This window comes from Dendrobates tinctorius, unplaced genomic scaffold (assembly GCF_039654945.1).
Source record: "Dendrobates tinctorius isolate UK_male_01 unplaced genomic scaffold, ASM3965494v1 ptg000158l, whole genome shotgun sequence".
Classification (NCBI taxonomy): Eukaryota; Metazoa; Chordata; class Amphibia; order Anura; family Dendrobatidae; genus Dendrobates; species Dendrobates tinctorius.
In genome coordinates this window covers 25,709,436-25,723,227 of record NW_027361825.1, presented here as the reverse complement: position 1 = coordinate 25,723,227, position 13,792 = coordinate 25,709,436, and the positions used below count along the sequence as shown (strand labels likewise).

Below are 13,792 nucleotides of genomic sequence, written 5' to 3'. Positions count from 1 at the left end.
GGCTGTATAACACAGCTGTCATCTGCCTGGAATGGAGCAAGCTCAGCTTCAAGGCGCACATCAATATTACATGTAAAATCGCATGACACTATGCACATAGCGGGATTGTTGTCTTCAGCGGCAGGAACAGGGTAAGACAGTCCACATTCCTACTTATGCACCATGTGGTTACACGGAATAGCTCTGTAAAGGGAAGGGAATAACTGAGTCCCCTGGGATGGAAAAATGGCGCTCTGAGACTTGTAAGGATACAGTATAAAATATAATCACCAGAGATTATGGACTAAAAATGGCAATTATCAGCATTAAACGAACGGCTACAAGTTTGGAGAAGCCCTCGATCAGATGTGGGATCCATTTTGACTTTTATCTGGTGTCTGAATCGAGAGTTGATTGAATAGTACGGCAGCGCGCATGCACAGAGACCAAGCAACTCGGCCTGTGCCGCTACAATCGGTTACCTCTGTCAGTGCCGTCTGAACAGAGCAGCACTGTGGGTGTCGTTGCCAGGAATAGCAGACACGGTCAGTAGCAAAGTCCCATTGATCACAACTATTGTACCACTTACATATTCAAAGAAAGTGGTGGAGTATATCAGAGATCTAGAGAGATTACAATCAGATCTACAGGACGACGTATTACAAGACAAGGACTCTGCATTTCTTTTTTACCTTATTGGTAGCTCGACAAAGAAAAATCATCCAACACCTGGACTCAGAGAACCAACCTCACGTCACATAATGTGGCCATCTGTAAGAAGAAAGAAAAGAAAATCTATGGTACGTTCCTTTGGCTACAAGTGAAAACATATTGCAATGCACAGTGATACTGAGTATTTCTGCACACTTCCAGCCATGTGGTTTACTATGAGAATTTATTTATAGCGGTTTCCAGGAATTATTTTGCCTTTACTTCCAAGAATGATATTTTTTTTTACTGCATGAGCACCCACAGATTGACAACAAAAGACTCTTTCTGATTACGGTGCTGTGTCTTTACCGCTGCCTCTAATCATTCTTGACAGGCTGCAACAATGATGTCACTACTGCGCATGTGGCAACTGCAGCCAATCGCATGTAGATAGCACAAGCTGCTGAGCCCAACGATTGGCTAAAATGGCATATGTGCTGTAGCTGTGACATCACCCCTGCAGCCTATCACCAGGACCAGTGGCAGCAGTGAAGACCACGTGCTGGAGCAGGAGACTGCTTATTATTTTCACTTACTGGTATCCTACAAAGTAAAAAAAAATAATAATTCCTGGAAATCCCTTCATCAATTAAAATTGTCAATAACATGCAATCTGATAAGAACAATTTAGAAAAGGACTTAGCAAAATGAACATTTTTACCAAATTGGACGCGGTTGGAAGTGCTAGGAAATACTCAGAAAGGCTATAATGTTATATTGGTATTACAATGCAAAAATGCATCTTTATTATTGGAAAGATCTACATAAAAACATGTAAAAAGAACATAATGGCTCAGACAAAATGTAATAAAAAGGTTTAGAGGCCGTCGGCACTGCTCAGATACTTGTGTTAAGGCCCCCATGCACATTAGACTAAATTTTGGTGGACTTGTTGACAGTCTGTATAAGGGTTCCTCAGTGGATGATGTTTAGAACAGAAGGATCCGGACTGCTGAATTTAAGCAGTTGATCTTTTTGTTATCTCCGGAGGTAATTCGCTTCCACACAAGTTAATCCGTGGCTCTCTGAATTCCTGTGGAAAGGGTTGAGAGATAGACAGCAGTCAGCCGAGCAATCATTTGGCTGACAGCAACCCAATGTTTATGGGGTGCATTAGCGCTAGTCATGGATTAGTGGGACAACGTGCTCCGGTTCCTAGGGAGATAAGGTTAATTACACTTTGGATACACACTACGCTCAGATATGCAGATTTACCAATTAGAGAAAGCAGCAGTGTACCGCCTAATAATGTCCCACCTCACACACATGCTCAGAGAAAGCTTGAGAGATATTGTTGAGAAAGCCTGTGAGTCCTGCTCACCCCAACAACTCATAGAGAAAGTCTGTGAGTCCTGATTCCCAACTTCTCATAGAAAAAGCCTGTGAACTCTGCTTTTCAGCTACTCAGAGAAAACCTGTGAGTCCTGCTTTTTCTGCCCTCTTATAGAGAAAGTCTGTGAGTCCTCTTAGCCTAGCATAGTAGTTATAAAGAAAGCCTGTGAGTCCTGTTCACCCCCACCCACTCATAGAGAAAGCCTGTGAGTCCTGCTTCCCTGCAACTCATAGAGAAAGTTTGTGAGTCCTGCGTTCCAGCTACTCTTAGCGAAAGCCTGGGAGTCATGCTCACCCCCACTCACTCATAGAGAAAGCCTGTGAGTCCTGCTACCCTGCAACTCATAGAGAAAGTCTGTGAGTCCTGCTTTCCAGCTACTCTTAGCGAAAGCCTGTGAGTCCTGCTTTTCCTGCCCACTCATAGAGAAAGCCTGTGAGTCCTCCTTCCCTGCCACTCATAGGTAAAGCCTGTAAGTCCTGCTCACCCCCACCCACTCATAGAGAAAGTCTGTGAGTCCTGATTCCCTGCAACTAAAACAGGAAGCCTGTTAGTCCTGCTCCCCAGCTACTTTAAGAGAAAGTCTGTGAGTCCTGCTTCGCTGCAAGTCATAGAGAAAGCCTGTGAGTCCTGCTTCTCCCACCAAGCCATACAGAAAGCCTGTGAGTTCTGCTTCTCCCTCCAAGTCATACAGAAATCCTGTGAGTCCTGCTACCCCACCCATTCATAGAGAGAGCCTGTGAGTCCTGCTACCCCACCCATTCATAGAGAAAGTCTGTGAGTACTGAATAAAATCAAAGAAAATTATATATCCCCAAGCTCACAATTCTCCTTTCTATCCTATGCTGTCCTCAAATAGGTCAGCTGACAGAGCCACTTAAAAGTATATAATGTTAGGGATAACTCTAATTACTAGGACCTGTGTGCAGTACTCAAGTATAATTAGGTTAAAACAGTCTTACAAAAAATACTAATAATTACTATTATAAGTTATAAGAACCTCGAGTAAATGAAAATCAAAATAGCTTTTCACTTTAAAAATTGAGCTACCGATTTGACTGCAATCCTCTACATGAATTTCTTCTTTCTTTCTCTCCTGCTTGCAGAGAATTGGCCATCGCGACGACAAAACCCATCCATTTGTGGTCTGGAATATTTCATCGGAGAAGCTCCCAGAGACAATACAAGAGGCGGCTAGAAAGTGAACAGAAATAATAACACTTGTATCTCTCTTTTTTTCCCTTTCATGTAATTCTGTAAAGATCGTACATTTTGGAAATATGAAATTAATAACATTGGCTTTTTTTTTTAATTCAGGATGTGGCATCCATTTTGAAAAAAGCCACAACAGGAAGTGCAGCCATATTGGTTGTCACTTTTTAATTATCTCAGAAATTAATAGTAAAACCATTACTTTATTACTTAAAAGCATATACTGCTAAGGCAGTCTGATTTTCTGTTTTTGAGACGCTAAGACAAAAGATAATACCTAAACGGCCACGCTACCAGTTCCAATATGGTCTATTAAAATGTCCTTTATTTTATATTAACCCATTGTATAGCTCAACCCTATGTCCTCCATGTCATGCAGACATTTCCTGTTGAAAAGGTTGCATAGAAATAATACCAGAGTTCACCATTTTTCGGATTATGTAAAGGACAATGAGGAGACCTGGGAAGACGAGGAAGCAGCAATAAAGAAATGCCTATGGCTGGTGAGAAGGTCACGGACCTAAAATACAATAGCAATCGAATGGTTTATTGTCATTTTCTAGGTTAGAGGGCTTTCCAGTTCTCTAAAATTGATGTCCTACCCTTAGGGCCCCGTCACACATAGCAACTCACCAGCAATCCCGACAACGATATCAACGTGTCAGGATCGCTGGTGTGTCGCTACATGATCACTGGTGAGCTGCCAAACAGGCAGACTCACCAGCGATCAGGACCAGTGACGCCAAGCGCGCGGTGTCGATGAATACTGTAGTTACCAGCGTGCTGATGCAGGGAGCTGGTAACTAAGGTACACATCGGGTTTCTAAGGGACGTGCGTCACTTAGAAACCCGATGTGTACCTTGGTTACCAGCTCTCTGCATCAGCGCGCTGGTAACTAAGGTACACAGAGGGTTTTTAAGCACAGCGCAGTGCTTAGAAACCCTGCATTTACCTTAGTTACTAGCTGATCGCAGGTCTCCCGCCTGTCACACGCAGCGATGCATGCTGGCCAGCGGGAGACAAGCGAGCAAAAAAATGTCCAGGGCTTTCCTACAGCGATCAGCGATACCGGCAGGGGGGCCGCTCGCTGATCGCTGTCACACAGCGATCTCGCTAGTGAGATCGCTGTTACATCACAAAACTTGTGACTCAGCAGCGATCTCGCTAGCGAGATCGCTATGTGTGATGGAGCCCTTAGGAGTGGTCAGCAATATCAGATCAATGGTAGAGTTCTTCTGAAGAAATACCTGGTCCATTGGCCGTTGGATGGTAGTCCTTGGAACCATCTCTTGCCTGAGGGCATCCTCAAGTCTTCCTTTTATTGGCTAGCCTAGCATGATGACACATGCGTTACGTCAGACCAGCTAATCAAAAAAAGATTTGTGGATGCCATCACATGAGAGGCGTTTCTCAAGCCTCCCATCCAGTAGACACAGACTACAGACGTGGCCGCTGGAATGGGTCCTGTGAATGGATCCACCCCAGCCCTAATTAGTGGTGGTCTGACCCTCAACCTCGCCTAATGAACAGATGTTTGGCAGGGCTACAGCACTTAGGTGAGCGATTTGGCCTCTTCATTATTGCTTTGTATACCAGAGCGCCATACTAGAGTAGTGGCTGTGTTGGGTATTGCAGCTTTGTCCTAAATAAAAAACTAATTGGGGACTATCTGGAGTCGGACTCAACCAATCACATATCAGAAACACTCCCTGCAAAATATTGGAGCTCTTGTAATACTACATTTTCCCTGTAGAGGCCACTAAAGGAGAACCACGACAATAGAGACTTATCTTGCTTTACACCTGTATTGGGGTTCCGGGCACGGGATCTGTAGCGATCAACTGATCACAGCAGCAGCTCTCATATTAGAGGGGTTTTTCTTCCCGTTGCTGTGTAGATAAAATGTATGATGTTATTCAAAGGTGAAGAAACAAATTTAAGGGGTTCCCTAGTATAAGAAAAATGGGTCTGTTTTTTATCCCCAGATGAAACACCACTCTATTCATTTTATTGTGCTGAAAGACAACTCCAAGCACAGCTTATGAACAAGTGGTGAGATTTCTGGGTAGAAAACATTCTTTATTTCTAATGTTTTGACTTTGCAATTTGCTTTTCTTAAAAGGGTTGTCAGAGATTGATATATTGATGACCTATCCTCTTTAACTGAAAAATGACACATGTAATGTGCAATTTATCATATTAATGTGCAGTGTATGATTTATTACAAAATGTGAATAAAATTAAAATATACTAAAAAAAACATTTGTTGGGTATTATAATTTTTATCATCTATCTATCTATTTATCTATTATCTATTGTTTATCTATCTATCTCTCTATTTACGGTATCTATTATCTATTGTCTATTTATATCATCTATCTATTATTATCTATCTATTATCCATCTATTATCTATCTATTTATTATCTATGTATCATCTATCTCTCTATTATCTATCTATCTATTTATCTATTATCTATTGTTTATCTGTCTATCTATCTCTCTATTTACGGTATCTATTATCTATTGTCTATTTATATCATCTATCTATTATCTATCTATTTATTATCTATGTATCATCTATCTCTATCTATCTATTTATTATTTTATCTATTATCTATCTATTATTTATCTATCTATCATCTATCTATCTACTGTATCTATCTATCATCACAACAGCAAGTTGCTATCTGCACAAGATAGGAACCAGAAATAGTGTTTAGCATACTTTTGCAGGTTTTAGCAGTGAAGTGAACAAGAAAGTGACATTTTGATCCCTACCACATCTGTCCAGTTAGCATTCCCCGACACTAATTTGTCCTCAGACTCTCTGCATTGTTTGCTCCACTACCCTTGCCCTCTGCTCTTCAGTGACTGCTGTCAGACTCCTGGATGGACGCCATAGCCATCACTTAAGAATAGAGGAAAGGGTATGGCTGATAGTCAATCAACTGCTGTAAAACATACAGTGAATGACCTATCATGTCTTGTCAAATTTGGAGATTCGGAGATTTGGCCATCCAATACAACCCAATGGAAGAGAGATCAATAAACCTCTATGAAGATATATTGTATTGAGCACCACGGTATTATCTGTTCTTCAGTCTACCGCTATGCTACAGTCTGTACATTTATTTCATGTAAACCTCTGTCTACTTTTACCCTCAGGTGACTCAAAATGTTACAGGGAAGGTAAATGGAGGAGACCGATGTATATGTGAGATTAGCCTGCCAGATACCACCTTTCCAGCCAAGAGGGTGGCTGCCCTAGAGGATGAAACACTGCGCCTGACCAACCGTGTGGAGGATGAAATGCAGAAGGTAAGTCCACTAGTGTGTACAGTAAACATGGCAAAGATACATAGATAGATGATAGATAGATAGATAGATAATAGATAGATAGATAATCGATAGATAGATGATAGATAGATAGATGATAGATAGATAATAGATAAATGATAGATAATCGATAGATGATAAATAGATATATGATAGATAGATAGATAGATAATATAGAGATAATAAATAGATAATAGATGATAGATAGATGATAAATAGATGATAGATAGATAGATAGATGATAGATCAATAGATAATAGACGACAGATAGATAGATAATAGATAATAGATGATAAATAGATAGATAATAGATAGATGATTCATGACATCTCCACGACATGCCAAACCTTTTATGAGTGCAACTGTAAGAAATAACGCCAACTACCGACAAGGTATATAAAGATACATATAGATATCAGACCCCCATTGATCAAACATTGATTACCTTTACTGTATGTAATTCCTATCATATATACAGTATAGTCTATAACAGGGCTGGGCAATTTAATTTCCCAAGGGGCCAAATGAGAGACCATGAGTGTTATGGAGAGCGAAATCATTAGGCTGAAATTAATTCTGCTCAATATTATTAGCATATTAATTATAATTTTTTTATATTAATATTAATTGTATCACTTAATATTGAGCAGTATTAAGTTGACACCCCCTAAATACCGTATGAGCCCGCACACAGCTCCATATATACCAAATGAATCCTTATATAGCTCCCCTTTACAGTATGAGCCCCCACTTAGCTTCCTACATACACTTCGAGCCCCCACATAGCCCTTCTATATACAGACTAAGCCCTCACATAGCCCCTATATGCAGGTACACATTTCATACACTTATAATAAAAAACAAAAAGCAATGACACATATTAACTTCGCTCTCATTCCCTCAGCACTCTGCTCCGGTCTCCGTTGCCTTGACTCTATGCACAGGAGACGTGATGTAGTATGACTGTCTCAGTAGCATACGCTGATTGGTGGAAGAGGGGAGCCAGCGGCCCCTCTTGACTTCCACCAATGTATTCACTGCCATCTACATCCTGAGGATGCAGATAGTGGTGAAATCAGGACTTGGGCGGCGGAGGGCATGGTGCGGCCTGTGGGACACTATTTTGAGCCCTTTGGCGATCTCAGTCCGTGAGCCAGTCTGGAACAGCCAGAGGGCCGGATGTGGCTTGTGGGCACTTTCCCCAGGTCTGGTCTATTAGAAAGCGGATTACAATTACCAGTTATATTTCTAGTATTGTACCAAACTATTCATGACTCAAACCAAGTCAGGTGAAGATAACATTTCATAGTTTGGTCCTATACATTTTGCACTATTTCATAATTTTGTAGATACAAGAACAGGACATCAGACTGGACAACTGTATAGAAAAACTCATCAACCTAACCAAGAAATTTGAATGGTTGGAGAAGCTTCGCCCTGAAGGTCTGATTGAAATTAACTTTGAAGAACTGAAGAAGGAGATAAAAGACATGGAGACAGTCATCATGACGATTAGGGGCAAAGTCAATGGAAGTAACGCTCACGTGGAAGGTCTCTATACCGAGGTACATTCCAAGTGGACTCTACAAGTGGGAACATTAAACCAGGCACTTACAACTGGAGAGGAGTCTTATTGGGTTTCTCTATCTTTAGGTAAAGAACATCTCGAACACTGTTGGACAGCTAGAAAGGCTTGACAAGAACAATGTCATCCGAGCCCAGAGAGAAATGGAGAACCTGAAGAAACGTCTTGCAGATTGCGAGAAGAATCTCAAACTGAAAGCTACACCCATGGTACCACTCGGTAAGTTGGTTAGCCTATCCCCAAAATGAGAAGTTAAGCAATAAAAATATAGGATTTTAATCTCGGAAATCTGAAAGGCAAAAAACTTTCTTCTGTAACAATCTGTCCCGCTTGTCTCCAAAGATAGACCAAGGACTCTATGAATGTCCAAATTGTTACCAGAGATGGAACAGTGTAGCTAAAATAAAGTGGTTGTTCTAATTTGTTATCCAATTTTATAAATAAGCCACTCACTGGTGATCATGGATCAACTGAAAGCAGCTGCACATGTCTCCTGCAGTGACCACTGCAGGAGAAATGTGGTATTACATGTGTCACATTGAGTCCTCCAGATTGAAGCAGCCCTGTGCAATGGCTCTCAAATTTGGTTAATAGACAGAGATCTGGAGTAAAGAACCCTCCTTTTATGTCAACCATATTTCCTAATAAAAAATGTAGACAATGGCTACTCTACTGCATTAGTCCCCGTGGATTTCAAGTGGACAAGCCAACCATCTAATTTAAATAAGGACCTCTCTACCTTGCCCTGACCCAATCCCTTGTTCTCTCATGAGATAGGCTGCTCACATGCAAATATCACATGGCCATGCAAAATATGATCCTTTGAAAATCTAAAGGCCCCATACTCTTTAGATGGCGGTCGGCCAAACTATGCTTTGGCAGCTTGTTAAGCCACAGCTATCTCGGCCGTCTCTCCCAGTCACAGGAGTGCTTGCTCGGCCGAGCACTCCTATGTTTTCTATGCAAAATCAACAGACAGACATCTCTGCCGGCGACTTATCTCCAAAAGAACATCTCTCGACAATCAGTTGGCCCGCTGTCCCAAACACATTAGAAACTGTCAATATCGGAAGGTGCGGACAACCCGTCCAATGTGAGGTCCTTTATTATGGTGGTAGGGGATACTAGGTTAATGCTGCAGGAGGCTAATCAGCAGGACTGAACTCTCTATATATAATATTTACAAGTATAAACAAATTCACCAGCTGCCATTTATGTTGCTGCGACAAGAGACTAGACCTCGAGTCACTACATTTTACCAATTATGGAAAATAGTGAAAACTCTGTATAAAATACTACCTATGCACAAAAATTATACAATCATAAACCACAAAGAGAAATGATTATAACATATTATTCCTTATATAAAATTCATTATATAATTCATTAAAATGCACAATGAATAAAAATATCTATTTTAGAATGATTCAAATAATTGGTGGAGTATAGGAAATGATCAATATTACACGTTAATAGTATAAAAACACAATAACTTATGGCAAACAATGGCTAAAAATGTAATTATAATGGTGACCGTGTGCTGTAACTATAATAAGGATTTCATAGAAAATTTCCAGTTCAAGACTACTAAACGCATAAATTAATCACCAAAACAATTCATATAATAAACTGACATACAAAGTGACAATAAAGGGAGTCTGTCACCCCCAAAATTGAAACTGAACTATTTAGCTCTTTATATAGGGAACTTTGCTCACTTAAGAATCATACTGATACTGTAGATTTTAGTAATTTCCATTTTATATAAAACAGTTCTTTTTTATATGTAAATGAGAGGGGACTCCCTTGGAGTGGCCAAGTGCTTGGTGCACCTTTCTGCCTTCGTACTACCATCTTTCGTTACCATCTTTTGTCCCTGCCCTTACAGCGATTGACCGTGATCGCTTTGGAGCACTACTTGATCTAAATCCCCAGTTCTACAGATACTGACACTGCATGAGCCGAATGCAGGCAAATACATTGTCAGTGTGTGCAGGGGTTGAGTTGTCATCTCTTTGTGTATGGAGAAAACTCTGTGGACAACCAAGAGAGATGAGAACGTGAACACACTGACACGCTCAGCCTGTGACAGTGTGTGCGTGGTCTCATCCTTCACTCCTGTGTGCAGTGGCCACTCGCTGCACACAGCATCACACAGCGGAGAGTGCCTGCTATACACATGAGAGGGAGACGGGACATGAGAGCATGCGCACACACACACTGACATTGCGCACACACACACACACACACACACACTGACATTGCACACACACACACTGACATTGTACACATTCTGATCTCCATCTCCTGTCATCATCCTCCGCTGCTGTGGGATCCTGTGTGCAGCGAGCGGTCTCTATACACAGGAGAGGGGGATAAGAACTCATTCCCTGCATACACTGACATTATGTCTGCTGTCAGTTCCTGCAGTGTCATTATGTGCAGAGCTGGGGACTTAGTTTGGTAAGAGCTCCAAATCAAACGCTGACAACCACCATAATGGGAGGGTGAAGAATGGTAACCGAAAGGGGCTTAAAGATGTGCCGAAGCCCGTTCATTTACATATGTTATACAACTGTATTTCTATACAACAAATTTACTAAAATCTATAATACCAGTATGATTTTTTTTATAGGGACTAAGTCCACTATATGAAGGTCTAAATAGTTAAATTTGAGTTTTGGGGATGCAAGACTCCCTTTATTTTTATCTATATCTAATATCTGTATCCTTTTTCTTCCCGAAGGATCGTGTCAGCACCGTGGTTTATCTTCTGTCGGCAAACCCAACCTTCTGCAGCTTAACTGGAAGGGAGTCGCGTTCAAGGCTGGAGGATGGGGTAAGGATGCAGCATGGAACACCACCAAGAAATCAATGTATTGGGTCGGTGCTCTTAATCCCGATGGCCGAATTCTTGAGTCCATACGTGTTTACAATTCCTTGAGTGACATACAACTGTACAAGAACTCCATTGACCTGCCCCTGTCCGTGCTCATCAAGAACAAATGGAATCACACTCTTGCCGGTCAAGGTGCGGGATCCATCGTCTACAACAACAATCTGTACTACAACTGCTACAACAGTCGCGACGTGTGCAGAGTAAGCTTAAGCAGTGGAGTCTACCAGAGAAAGCCTCTACCCAATGCCGCATTCAACAACCAATACTCCTACGCGGGAGTTAGCTTCCAAGACATAGACTTTGCTTCTGATGAGAAGGGTCTCTGGATCATTTATGCCACAGATGAAAGTGCTGGAAACATTGTGGTGGGTAGGTTCAATGTTGCCACCATGATGGTGGATAAGACCTGGACCACCACACAGATGAAGACTCAGGTTACCAATGCATTTATGATGTGCGGAGTTCTTTATACTACTCGCTTTGTAAGCAAAAAGACTGAAGAAATCTTCTACATGTTTGACACTAAGACTGGAAAGGGAGGTCCGATCAGCTTCATGATGGAGAAGATGTCCGATAAAGTGCAAAGTATGAGCTATAATGCCAATGAACGCAGGCTTTTCATGTATAATGATGGCTATTTGGTGCACTATGATGTTATGGTGCAGCCTTGAGCTCTCGGGTATGTCTATTGTCTCTAATAATAGAGCACTTTATATTCTTATCTGCACTCATATTGTCTAAAGATTCCTTGATTGTTATCTATATACACCAATATCATGCATTTCAGACACATTTTCCACCTCTTCTGCTATATATAATCAGCACAATAAGAGCTTCTGACCTTCATAATTCACGTTGATCAAGTAGGCACAGTGGATACTTGTCCTTATGCCTGCGCTCACAATATACAATCACACATGCTTTGTGCTCCTACCCTAATGTAACATCAGCATACACTGTAAGCAGAATGTGTACTGTTAGCAGCATACATACTGTCAGCATAATACATACTGTCAGCAGCATACATGCTGTCAGCAGCATACACTGTAAGAAGAATGTGTACTGTCAGCAGCATGTATACTGTGAGCAGCATATACTATCAGCATAATACCTACTGTCAGCTGAATATGTACTGGCAGCATAATGCATACAATCAGCATAATATATACTGTGAACAGCATACATACTGTCAGCAGCATACATACTGTCAGCTGAATATGTACAGTCAGCTGTATGTATACTGTCAGCAGCATACATACTGTCAGCTGAATATGTACTGTCGGCAGCATATATACAGTCAGCAGCATATATACTGTCAGCTGAATATTTACTGTCAGCAGCATACATACAGTCAGAAGCATATATACGGTAAACAATATACATCCTGTCAGCTAAATATGTACTGTCAGTAGCATACATACTGTCAGCTAAATATGTACTGTCAGTAGCATATATACTGTCAGCTGAAAAAGTACTGTTATCAGAATACATAAATACATACTGTAAGCAGATTATGTACAGTCAGCATAATACATACTGTCAGCACTGAGGCATTCATACTGTCAGCAGCATATATACTGTCAGCTGAATATGTACTGTCAGCAGAATACATAAATACATACTGTAAATACATACTGTCAACAGCATACAAACTGTAAGCAGAATATGTACAGTCAGCAGAATACATACAGTCAGCAGCATACATAGTGTCAGAAGCATATGTACTGTCAGCAGCATACATACTGTCAGCTGAATAAGTACTGTCATCAGAATATATAAATGCATACTGCCAGTAGCACACATACTGTAAGCAAAATATGTACTGTCAGCAGAATACATACTGTCATCAGTATACATACAGTCAGTAGCATACATACTGTCAGCTGAATATGTACTGACAGCAGAATGCATAACTACAAACTGTCAGCAGCATACATACTGTAAGCAGAATATGTACTGTCAGCAGAATACATACTGTCAGTAGCATGCATACTGTTAGCGGAATAAGTACTGTAATCAGAATACATACAATCAGTAGCATACATACTGTCAGCAGCATACATACTGCAAGCAGAATATGTACAGTCAACAGAATACAGTTGTGGCCAAAAGTATTGACACCCCTGCAATTCTGTCAGATAATACTCAGTTTCTTCCTGAAAATGATTGCAAACACAAATTCTTTGTTATTATCTTCATTTAATTTGTCTTAAATGAAAAAACACAAAAAGAATTGTCCAAAAGCCAAATTGGATATAATTCCACACCAAACATAAAAAAGAGGGTGGACAAAAGTATTGGCACTGTTCGAAAAATCATGTGATGCTTCTCTAATTTGTGTAATTAACAGCATCTGTAACTTACCTGTGGCAACTAACAGGTGTTGGCAATAACTAAATCACACTTGCAGCCAGTTGACATGGATTAAAGTTGACTCAACCTCTGTCCTGTGTCCTTGTGTGTACCACATTGAGCATGGAGAACAGAAAGAAGACCAAAGAACTGTCTGAGGACTTGAGAAACCAAATCGTGAGGCAGCATGAGCAATCTCAAGGCTACAAGTCCAACTCCAAAGACCAGAATGTTCCTGTGTCTACCGTGTGCAGTGTCATCAAGAAGTTTAATGCCCATGGCACTGTGGCTAACCTCCCTAGATGTGGATGGGAAAAAAAAATTGACAGGAGATTTCAACGCAAGATTGTGCAGATGTTGGATAAAGAACCTCGACTAACATCCA

At 40.8% G+C, this 13,792-nt stretch overlaps 1 protein-coding gene across 2 annotated transcripts in view; it reads left to right on the top strand.

Annotated features, from left to right (window-relative positions):
- LOC141051989 (olfactomedin-like) overlaps positions 1-13,169 on the top strand; it is a 41,521-nt gene extending 28,352 nt beyond the window's left edge. For both annotated transcript variants that reach the window (XM_073549151.1, XM_073549150.1), the window contains exons 2-5: positions 6,401-6,553; positions 7,921-8,136; positions 8,225-8,375; positions 10,903-13,169. In XM_073549151.1, the coding sequence (XP_073405252.1) occupies positions 6,545-6,553; positions 7,921-8,136; positions 8,225-8,375; positions 10,903-11,726 (1,200 nt within the window). In that variant the 5' untranslated portion in view covers positions 6,401-6,544 and the 3' untranslated portion in view covers positions 11,727-13,169. The remainder of the gene's footprint in view (positions 1-6,400; positions 6,554-7,920; positions 8,137-8,224; positions 8,376-10,902) is intronic.
- The last annotated feature ends 623 nt before the right edge of the window (positions 13,170-13,792 follow it).